General features: G+C 34.0%; 1 protein-coding gene across 1 annotated transcript; it reads right to left on the bottom strand.

Annotated features, from left to right (window-relative positions):
• Positions 1-2: 2 nt before the first annotated feature.
• vamp1a (vesicle associated membrane protein 1a) lies at positions 3-8,032 on the bottom strand. The gene is made up of 6 exons (XM_073821933.1): positions 7,722-8,032; positions 7,409-7,434; positions 6,077-6,197; positions 5,427-5,585; positions 1,980-2,031; positions 3-1,626 (listed from the first exon to the last, which is right to left on the bottom strand). Coding segments are annotated over exons 2-6 (351 nt in total). The 5' UTR covers positions 7,411-7,434; positions 7,722-8,032; the 3' UTR covers positions 3-1,609.
• Positions 8,033-12,711: the final 4,679 nt, after the last annotated feature.

Here is a 12,711-nt window from a genome sequence, read left to right as displayed (position 1 = left end):
AGTAACAGCATCAGCACTTTATTAGAATCAGCACATGGTGGGCAAGCAGACATGCTTTAAAATGAACCACGAATTAGCAGCTTGGCTCCAAATGCTCAGGGACAGGAACTGGTATTTTATACATCTCTGCAGCGCATATTTACAAATGAATAGCTTGCATAAAACACAATGGAGTCAGGATTTTTTTTTTAAGGGGAATAACATTCACTGCCCTGCTTTAGGTTTTGGGTTAATGCTTAATGTAAGGGATATTATTCACATGTGATGATCTTGCATTAAATTCCACATCAATTATGATAGTTTTAGGCGCTGGACAATATGTCCTTAATACCCAAAAAATGTACTTACAATCACTAATGAAGGTGGTTAAAGTGCCCATGTATATTAACACAAATACATGCAGAGGTACATCCCTGAACATTGTCGTCTCCAGTGCTGATTAGGTATCTGCTCTCACACTGAATCCCAAATATTTACAAATACATTAAACGTCACATTATCATTTCTCTTTCAGTTTGCATATCAGTAGTAGTCCATTCAACCCAAATCACTGTGTCAGGAGGTGCGCAAGGGGTTAATATGATCAGGATCAGAATTTCCCCATTGATTTTAGCCATTTTTTTTAATGGTCAACAATAAATAAATCAAAGCAAGTCGCATTTGTGACCACACTCGTCACAATAATTTTAAATATAAAAAATAGCAAAAAAATCATAAATCATTTTATATTGTGGTCACTGCTGTAATCATCATTTTACACCACATCTGTTTTTTTTTTTTATTCATAATCATTCCTGTTTTTTCCTCCAGGGTCAACTGATCTTCCGGCCAACATTAACATCAAAGACACAAAATTCAAACAACAAAACGATTTGTGATCAGATATTCCCCTTAAGTCGACTTTTTAAAACGTTTTAAATCTTAAAATGAATTATAAAAATTGCACCATCCATGTTTTACATTATGATAGGGAAGGATTTAACATCCTAAGGTCTTTACCTCTCTAAAATCATTCAGGTTTTTAAAGGTCCATATTAAGAAGTGAAAACAAGCTGCTGATAGGAATCTGCAAATGGAGGAGGGTTAAAAACAATTCTAAAAATACTGTTAATATAATTGAATTTCCTGTAATTTCGCATTGCAGTTGCACAGCTGTTGTTTCTGGGTAAACTAGTACACTTTGGCTTCTATGCATAAATGCATGACTTGAGCCTAAACTCAAACTTAACTGAACTTTGCGTTTCATTTTCCCCTTTTTAGTTATTCATGGGTTCGTTTGGACCAGCGCTACAAATCTATATTATTGCATCCCATTTTTTTGTTTTGATCATTTTTGGCCTGAAAGCGCCAGCACACTCTTCAATCTAAAACCATAAGTAGATATTCCTAACCGAAGGAGTTTTTGAGTAAGCTCGGGCACTGTTGCAAAGCACTCAAGAGAGGTACAAAGAAATGCAGTGACAGACAAAGGGAGGGAGAGGCACTGCGTCAATGACTGCACACACACACACACACTGTGGATTCAATGAAAGGCATTGGTGGGGAGAAAAGGAGGGGTGGAGTTCACACAAAGCCAGGGTCTCCTGTCCTTGTGCGTCCCACGAGAGGCTCAGTAGTAGAAGTACACTGTCGTAAAAGACAAGAAAAGAGAGGCAAATGATTAGTCCAGGCTGATTCAGGAATAAATTGCGCTTTTATATTCGATGTATAAATCAGCTAGATTTTAGCTTATCTTTGTAAGTGCAGCTGATCTTTTATTAGCATTTAAGTAGCAGCTGCAAGGCAAGATTTGTTTTTCTTACCTTATATCATTACATGTATGCCTTTATATGCCTAAAATGAATTGTAAGGTGGCAAAACATCCTCCACTGGGAATAAAACTAAATACAGACTAATATTGTATTTTTACAATGTGATTTAGAAGTAAATCAACCAACACTGATTAGTGTTTGTGAAAATAAATGATGGTTTCTACTCACTGAAAACGATACCCATCAAGATGACCCCAATAATTCCCATCATGATCATCATCTGTGAAAGAAAACAAAAAAAGCCATTAATTTGATAATGAATCAATTGTTTGAGAAATAAGATTGCATCAATATAATATATTTCTTTAGCTACATTTATAAATATCATTATTTATATTTATTTATATATATAATATAATATTTATAAATGTATGTATGTATGTGTATATATATATATATATATATATATATATTTAAATAGATTTTAAAATGCCATTTATTCATGTGATTTCAAAGCTGATTTTTAGCGTCACATGAAAATCATTCTGAATTCATTCTAATATTCCGATTTGCTGCTCAAAAAACATTTATTATGGCTATTCAGCCACTATTTAAGATACTTGATGTATCACTATGCCAAAAGGTTACCCTTTATATCTTTGATTTTGGTGGTAAAAATATATTATTAAATAATAAATAATTAAATAAATAGATAGTAAAAATATTTCATTATTATGTTGAAAACAGCTGAGCAGAATTTTTTCAGTTTTCTTTGATGAATAGAAAGGTTAGAAGAAATAGAAATATTTTGTAACATTATAAATGTCTTTATCATCACTTTTGATCAATTTAAAGCATCCTTGCTAAATTAAAGTAATAAATTATATAATTTCTTATTATACATCAGTTTTCAATAATTCTTTAATTTTCTATATTCTATAATTTCTCAACTGTTTTAAATATTGGTAATAATAAAAATGTCTCTTAAACAGCATATTAGAATGATTTCTGAAGGATCATGCGACACTAAAGACTGGACAAATGATGTTGAAAATGTAGCTTTGATCACAGGAATAGATTACATATTTAAAAAATATTTTTTAAAAACACGTTATTTTAATTGTCTGTTTTTGCTGTACTTTGGATCAAATAAATGCAGACTTGGTGAGCAGAAAAGACTATAAAAACATTAAAATTCTTACTGTTCAAATACTTTTGACTGGTAGTGTGTGTGTGTGTGTGTGTGTGTGTGTGTATATATATATACATATCGTCACCTTAGAATTATAAGGTTCTATCTGACATTTTTGTCAAAATTGAGTTATTCCCATATTCTTATTCTATGACAACTTATTTACATTATTTAATGTTTCTTTTGTAAGCTATGTACATTTGGGGCCTTTTTTTTAGAAAACAAAAATGGTTCTATATCTACAGAAGTCTATGGAACGCAAAAACTTTGAAGCTTAATATCTTGAAAGTGCTCAGAATGCAGATAGAACCTTATAATTCTAAGGTGACGATATGTATTTATGCATGTGTAAACATTAGAACTATAAAATTAAGAATTTAATAAACAGCTAAATAAATAAATAATATTCAAATTAATTATACATTTAGTGTCTCCAAAAAATTGTCTTTGGGATTTAAACAAAAAAAAAATTAGAATACTAATTTGAAAATTTTAGATAAAAAATAATTCATTTTATCAGTGAAGTAAAAGTGTAAATTATAATTCTTATCCAGCAGTTCATGTCTACTTTTCAAAAAGGTGACAGATAATAGTATTTATGAATTACAGGCACATTTTTTATCGATTCCTTTTAAATATATAAATAAATAATAAAACATTTTTACAGCCCTTTTCTGTTTCTTACAGAACAGAGAATAAATACTTTTTTTTTTTTTTTTTTTTAAGTAAGACATTTCTATACTCCATGTAAAACTAAACTGCATTTCTTAAATGCTAATTCTTTTTTATAATGATCATACATTTAGCTTTTCCAACCTCATATTAAGAACATGAAATATTTATACTTTTCACTTTTCCTTTGTCAAAGACAAAACAAAGACACAAAAATCGACCCATATGAACGTAGATGCTTTAAGCATCAATATTTCTCTCACAAGGATACACTTCACTAAAAAAATAGTAAAGTTACGAAAAGAAAGGCTGCAGTAAGAGTAAAGAATGCAAAAAGAAAAGAGAATAATAAAACAATCCAGTTTGAAACGCCAGAACAGTATGACAAAGATTAAAAGTGTGAAGTTTCAATATAAGAATGAGGATCTGCGGATACGGAATAACAAAGATATATGGAAAAGGGAATGAGAGAGGAGGAGCAAAGGGAATGATTAGAGCGGGTTACATCACAAATCACATCTGGGTTTTAATCCAGAAATGCTGTAATCCAGATTGGGACTAGAAGCCCCCTCCCCCCACTCCCGCTCAGAGACGCCATTGGACGGGCAGCTGTTCGGCCATCTGGGGCGGGCCGGTGGGGGGTTGGTAAGGGAGTAATACATTTATGCTGTCTGGAGGGGGAGGAGAATCAGGGGGAGCTTATAAATCTACACCGAGGGGATGGATTGACAGATAGCTGGATGGAGAGATAAAAATGTAATATGCAAAGTGAGGCTGTCAGAGGGCCAGACTGACCAGGGCGGTACAAGAAGTCCACAACACATCTAAAGTGCCTCTTCATTCAATGCAAGACAAGATTTTTTACGGAAAATGGGAATACATGAAATATATATGAATTCTTAATTTATCATTTAAAAATATTTAAATTAACTATGTATTTATATCCATGTAGTGCTCTTTAAAAGCCCCTTCTATTAATAGATGATCAATGGAATTATACGGATGATTAGTAAATTCAAAATTAAAGGAGACGGTAACGTCCGCACGTCTCAGGAGTAGGTGGACTCATTCTGCTACTGCAGTGCCTAAGCTTGCGTCACAACTGCAACTTGCCTAATATATCTCAAACGCTCGCCAGCGCTGTGACTTATGGGCCGGACTGCATTCAGGTTATATCCAAATGAGAATGCTTCTGCTTTAGTGTTGACTCAGCTTTGCCCCATGAGCCATCTTTACTGCTGGCTATTTAGAAACACCAAAGGAGGCACTTTATGGAAAAAAAAAGATTTTTTGAAGTTGGAAATTAAAGTTCATTAATGTATGATTATGCTCTGTCATGTTTACTTGCCAATTCTTTGTAATTAACTGTGAAACTTGGTAGGAATTTCTGTGTTTATACACCATTTTTTTTAAAAGTGTATTTATCTTATTAATTTACATAAACTATAATTCTATATGCTGATCTTTAAAACAGAGTCTGATATAATCACTTTGATTTTAAATCTTGATTTTTATTATTATTTAATATTGTAAAAATCTAAAGCCTGCGTTCTGTTTTATCTTACGTTAAAATCCTTCATAAAACAGTTCTTATGTAAATTAATGCATTTAAGTGAATGTGACAATTACATAAAAATGGTTTTACAGCTGATTCATATATTTCTCGAATTAGTTCAGATGTGTATTTGTATTCAATAACTTAATTTTAACACTGAATTTAAACGTATCTTAAATGAACTCAAATAAAATAGGACAGTAAAATGTAACCCAGCATCTACAGTCAAATCACACTTAAATTTCCCAGAGCGCACCTTCATATTCTTCCACCAGTACTTGTTTTTCAGTTTAGCAGCGCTGCTCTCAAACTGTGATGCTCCGGCCTGCAGCGCGTCCGCCCGGTCGTCCAGTTCTGATAGCTTCTGATCTCTTTCCAGGACCTTGTCCACATTTACACGCATGATATCAACCACCTAAACATATTTGCAAAAGATAGAAAGACATGACATCCTTGCATTGCATCAACGAGAGTTAATGCGAAACTGAATAGAAATTATTGCGTATCTTCAGACACTTAAGATTGAAAGTAATATTAGGATGAATATTGCATGACTAGTACCTCAAAATTTGATTGCATGAAAATTTTATGGTTCCAAGAAAGTCCATCTAAGGGTTCATCTAGCTTTGATAAATTTTAGTCTGCCCCTTTAATCTTACTGACTTCCTCACTGGTATAATTAAATTTTTACTAATATATAATGTCACATCCAATATATTAAAAGCTATAAAAAACATACTGACCAGAATATAATGTAAACTTTTAAAAGTGCAGATTTAGTATGCTTCCTTGAACCATAGGCCTGTACACATGTTGTGTGATTCATTATAACATTTTTTTTTCTTCATTTGAACCTTTTGTGAAGCCAAGATTTAACTAGTCCAGAGTGATATTAGCAGGGTTTACCTCATCCACTTGGGCCTGTGTCTGTTGGAGACGACGGTTGCTGGTGAGATTGGGAGGTGCGGCGGGTGCGCCTCCCTCACCCTCTGTGGCTCCAGGGCTTGCATTGGCATCTGGGGCAGACCTGAGGGAAGAAGGGACAGGTTAGTAAGGCATATTTGAGAATGTACATTACATTATAATAATCTTACATTCAATTTCTAGGATCAAAACACAACAATGCATAAATTCAAAAAACAAACAAAACAGAACTGGGCCTCAATTCAAGCCATGATGCAATTAAAATTTATTAAAAAGTCTGAAAGATGTGGGATAAGACATCGTAAATGAATTTTGCCATAAAAAAACTAGTTTTCACACTTACCTTACATCACACTAAATGACTTTTATAGTTCCATCACGAAAATGAACCATGGTTTTATTATAGTAAAAGTGCAGTAACCATGTTTTTTGGGGCGTATTGATTAGTTTTACTACGAATATCATGGTTAAACTATGGCTAGTGTAGCAAAATCATGGTTAATTTGTGGTTATCACTATAGTAACAACTATAGTAACCATGTGTTTGTGGTTTTATTTGTAGTAAAACCATGTTTAGTTTTCGTAAGGAACACCAGATGAAATGAAAATGTATGAGGTGTTCTAGAGTTCTAAAAGGCTCCCAACATGAAAATCAAAACAATAAGGTCTTACAATTTTACTTTACGTGAAGCTAGTCGGATTACGTTAAATACACGTTTGCTAACACAAGTTAGTAAAACACAAGTGAGGTAAACATAGCAACAGTAAAGTTAGTTGTTCGATAACTTTGCGATTAGCAGTAGGCTACCTTACATACATAAATATGTTTAAAATACATGTTATATGTTGGGATAACTGTATCATATGGGCGACAAAGGTCAGTTTGGGTTGGGCGAGACGAACATTAACTTCATGCGTCGCGAAAAATTACTGAAGGGCGTCGAATAATTCTCACTGTTAAGTGCAGGTAAGTTTTGTGTATGTATGACCATGAATAGGATTCTCGATGCAGTTTGCACTAAATTCCGATAGATGGAGCAGGGCACTGAAGTCTACGCAATTTTTGATGTATCAGCTCTTAAAAGCTGAGATTTTGCGGTGCTGTTAACGAACTCTCTTGTAAACGACCTTAGACGCTGACTAAATATAATTCAAATTGCGTTTTAATAACCCAACTGCTATAGCAATACATCTCAGGTATAAAAAGTAGTTTAAAAACAAAAAAACGTAATAAACACTGAATGAATAAGAGTTTTTGCTTATTCATTTAAGAGTAGCGTTTTGTTTGAAATAGTGGGAATATATTGTACTCACATTTTGCTGGCAGGTGTTCTATGAAACTGACCGTCGTCACCAAGGATGCAGAGAGAGAGAGAGAGAGAGATTGGGAGAGAGATGGATAGAGAGAGAGAGAGAGAGAGAGAGAGAGAGAGAGAGAGAGAGAGAGAGAGAATTAGTAGTCAAAAGCCAAACTTCTTATAATGACGATAAAAAACGTACACAAGGAAGAAAACCCCCAAAGTATTCTCGTAATAAACTCTATATCAATGCAGCATATAATATTCCCCTGATGATGGAAGCGTGAAGCGATGTCTAGACCGCGTCATCACAAAAAGTGCTGCATTACCGAAAGAGCCTCAGGCGACTAAAGCCTCGAAACACAAATCCAGTCTTCCCGTATGAAGAGCTTCCTTCGATTTTTCACACTGGATGCGACTATATATCCTTTTGAGAGCACGTACTGGGGAAAAAAAATATGCGCAGTCAAGTGACGACTTAGATAAAATGACAGGCTTCAACTTTTGTTAGGCTGTTGGAAATAGCAGTAAACCAAGAGACACTAGCATGATAAACGCTTCTCTAGAACGGATTAAAACGACCTGGACGAAAAAAATAATAGTCCTCCCGTCTCCGCATGAAAGTGTATGTATGACTGAGTGAGAGAGATGGGGAGGGGATGAGAGAGGGAGAGAGAGAGAGAGAGAAAGATCACGAACACTTTCAGTGACTCTCTCTCACACACACTCACCCCTCCCGCCCCTCTCGGTAACGTTAACGGGACAGCACTGCGGTGGTTGAGCATAATGTAGCTACACTTCCAACCCCCCTCACAGGCCTGGGATTTTAACTGTAAGAAAGGAGGAGAGGCACAAAAAACGGGTGTATGCTTTAGAGCAGGCCACCATCATTTCAGAGCTTTCTGCTTGCATAAAACATGATCTGCACATCAGTCAAACAGTGCACATATAACTTTAAAGGGAATGTGCAATGCTAGATTCATTTATGTGATGTGAAATCTTTATCTTGAATGCAACATGCCTGAATAGTCCACATATAGGCATATAGGTTAGCATTAGTGTCGTTTTGGCTGCATAAGCAGCAAACGGAAGCAGTGCAGCCAATAACAAAGCTCAGCAAAGTGCTACAGACAGTTCGGTCGCTGTGGTAACAGCATCACTGTAATGACTGCTGAGCTCACAGCAGCAATCAATGGGAGAAATATTCGGCCCTGTGCCCAAACTATGGCCAAAGAGCTGACCACTAATGGCAAAACTGTGACTCAGACAATCAACAAATTTAATGAGTTGGAAACAGATTCTAGGACAATCAAGGAAGTGCTGTTTTCTTCCGGTATAGTGGATGAATCATTCCGTCATCAAATTAAACATTTCTCATATGAGGGTTTTGGTGAAGGTCTAATTTCTGGATTCAGGTTTCTGTGAAACACACATCATTTTTTTGAACTAATGACATGTTCATGAACATTAACGTTTTAGGTTTAAATCATACTATACCACTGCAAAAGTCACTGTTTACACAAAAATATTAAGCAGCACAACTGTGTTGTCCATTAATGATTAAAAGAAATACACAAATGAGAATATTACAATGATTTCTGAAGGACCATGTGACATTGAAGACTGAAAAATTATGCTGAAAATTCAACTTTGCCATCAGATGAATAAAATAAAATATATATTAAAATAAGTTGTTTTAAATTGTAGTAACATTTTAAAATATGACTTTTTTTAATAATAAAAAAGCAGCATTAGTGAGCATTAAAAAAATATTTCAAAAACACCAACAAAGAAAGCAACTGCTGGAACTGGTCACCATTTAAAACTTGTAGCAGTTCACTTAAAGTACAATTATTCAATGTGTTCAATAATAGGACCATTCTATAGAATTTTTCCAAACTGCTGTCCCACAACCAAAAAACACATTTAAAAAGCATTTAAGTATTCAAACCTTAGATGTTTACTAAGATCCTTCTATTATCTACTGAAACCCATGATAACATTTAAAATATTTGTAAGCTTAATATATAAAATCATAATTTATTGAGTACTTGCAACCCTAAACCACTAAATTTCAACTTGAAAATGATATTGAAATAATTTTTGTATTTTTTCCATTGTTGGTTTTAAAAGTATCTTTTTCATTCTTTTAAAAATTGAAGTTAAAAAATAAAAATAAAAAATATTTTCTTTGTAAATAACAAAACTCTATGTGTCCCGCATTTTCATGTCACAACCGAAACAGTGTATGTTTTAGTCCATTGGCTGAGACTGATTTTAACTGCACCCCTACATTTATGATCAGGAAACATTTGTGTGTCACTCTCTCTCATAGCTACATGGTGAATAGATAGGCCTCATCATTTTGAGGTAAATGTGTTAAAAATACTGAAAATTCTGTTTAACTTTCTGGAACATCACTACCAAACACTTTTTTTTTTTTTTAGGACACTGTTTTGGAAGTTATTCCATAAGATTTTTTTTTTTTTAATATGTGTACAACTGTTCAGAACTGTGTTAGCTAACCATTGCTGATTAGCATCTTTGAGCTAGGGTCAAAAGTATTTAAAATTGTCACTACCGAAACAGTGAAGGTGAAGTTTCGATAGCGACATCTTTGTTTTTTACGGTGCCCGCCAGGGGACACCTTCGGTTCACTTATGTTTGTCGTGGCCACGAGATATTAATTCGTGGGAACGTGATATTATGTCGTGGCCACGACATAATATGACGTTCCCACGAGTTAATATGACATTCCCACGAATTAATATCTTGTGGCCACGACATAATATTACGTTCCCACGAATTAATATCTCGTGGCCACGACAAACATAAGTGAACCGAAGGTGTCCCCTGGCGGGCACCGTAGTTTTTTGGGGTGTTATGCCATAAAATTGTCACTACTGAACCAATCATAACCAAAACATCTCATCATTGTTTCGGGTAGTGACAAAAGGGTAAACATAAATCCTAATATTTTGGGGAAAGAAATGAAATTTAGTACAGTCATGCATTTTTTAGTATGTTTTAGTATAGTGTTTTAGTATGAGAGTTAAAATTCTGTAATGTGATGTGGTCGCTACCAAAATGTAAAGTCAAATGTAATGTCAAAAAGTATACGGAATTATCAACTAATATGTTCTGATAGTTTTTGGTTAAATGTATATTCAAACTAATGAATCCTTAAGTTTGAAATCAGTATGATTAACTTTATAAAGAAAAATTGGATTCAAAATACAACAAATCTCATAAATTACACTTGAAATATTGTTAAAAATGTAATTGTTATTGATTTATTGTTTATTGATTTTGCAAAAAATTAGATTTACAAATGTAGATGCAAGCAAAATCATAATAGGTCAATATAACACTACAATTAATTTACTATTCCCAAAATCCCAAAACTTCATTAAAATACAATACGAGAATTAACTGTGCAATTACTAGAAATGTGTACCTTGGATATTATACAATTTGCATACATGCCAATTTTTTTTAAAAAGCATTTTTTTAAGACGTTTCCAACTCTGACTTGGATCAATTCTGTAGAATGGCCCAATAATCAGTAACGTCACAAATACCTCTAATACAACGGTTTAATTAGTAATACGTTAGACTACTTCATGCAAATAAGATCAAAGAATAAGCAATGTTTTCACTAAAATAATTTATTTTCAGCTTGTCCATCTTGATATCTGTACACAGTTTTTCATTTTCCGGTTTGAAACCATCTTTACAAATTTCATTGATCTAGATATCAGATATCTAGAATCAGAACAATTTCATGTTTTTAATAAATAGTAGTCTATTGCACAAAAACATTCCTAAACCATCAGCAGAGTTTAGAAAGCCCTTTTCTAAAGTTGTCCCTTTTCTTAAATTTTGTTCCTGTGTTTTGGGGAATAAAATTCCCCTCATTCACATACTATTCATTACACTGATAAACATTCATTTTAAACATTCACTTAAATTACATTCCTCCTTTTTATATGAACCTCATTACAAACTAAGGCCCACTTTGGACCTTAGATTGCAAAAAACGGCATATCATCACTTTTTTTCCTGTACACTGCTGTTCACACAGACCTGCTTACATTCATGTTAACCAAAGCTACACTGCTGCATGAGTTGTCATGGTAATTTACTGTAGGCTATGACTGAATAATCACACAAGCTCTACTGTTTCCATGGTTTACATCTACAAGAAAAGATCTACAACTATTACATGTTGCTGCTAATGAGAGCTAAAGGCATAGATCACCCAAAAATGAAAGTTTGATGTTTATCTGCTTACCCCCAGGACATCCAAGATGTAGGTGACTTTGTTTCTTCAGTAAAACACAAACAAAAACCATTGCAGTCTGTCAGTCAATGGAATCCACGGCTTTGAGAGTCAAAAAAGCATACACAGACAAAACCAAATTAAACCCTGCAGCTTGTGACGATACATTGAGGTGTTAAGACACAAAACGATCAGTCTGTGCAAGACACTGAACAGTATGTATATTATTATTTACCTCTGATCCACCGCAATGTTTAACTGTCTTGAGTGCGTTCACAACAGCCGGCACGTGGTGCATATACGTCAATTTGGTTTTGACTGCATGTTATTTTTGACTCTCAAAGCTGTGGATCCCATTGACTGCCATTATATGTGACCCTGGACCACAAAACCAGTCATAAGGTTAAATTTGACAAAACTGAGATTTATACATCATATGAAAGCTCAATAAATAAGCTTAAGAGATAAGAGAAAATCCCCTTTAAAGTTGTCCAAATTAGGTTCTTAACAATGCATATTACAAATCAAAAATTACATTTTAATATGTTTACAGTAGGAATTTTACAAAAAATCTTCATGGAACATGATCTTTACTTAATTTCCTAATGATTTTTGGCATAAAAGAAAAATCAAAAATTTTGACCCATACAATGTATTTTTGGCTATTGCTACAAATATACCCCAGCGACTTAAGACTGGTTTTGTGGTCCAGGGTCACATATGACTAACAAACTGCAACAGTTTGAGTTAAAAAAAACTTTGTGTTCTACTGAAGAAACAAAGTCACCTACATCTTGGATGCCCTGGGGGTAAGCAGATAAACAACAAATTTTCATTTTTGAGTGAACTATCCCTTTAAGCAGAGAGACAATATTAGCATTATTATGAAGGCGGCATAGCGGATGTGTGCCAGCAAATGCCTCAGCAAGTTTCTTCAAGTATAAATACAATAAATTTTCAAAACCAGCCGGTCCACATCTTAAATCAGACTTTCAGCAATCTCTCAGCAACCTTGATACTCAAATGTTAAACTTTTC

The sequence above is a fragment of the Garra rufa genome, chromosome 17 (genome assembly GCF_049309525.1).
Source record: "Garra rufa chromosome 17, GarRuf1.0, whole genome shotgun sequence".
Classification (NCBI taxonomy): domain Eukaryota; kingdom Metazoa; phylum Chordata; class Actinopteri; order Cypriniformes; family Cyprinidae; genus Garra; species Garra rufa.
This window is presented reverse-complemented; position numbering and strand designations above follow the sequence as displayed.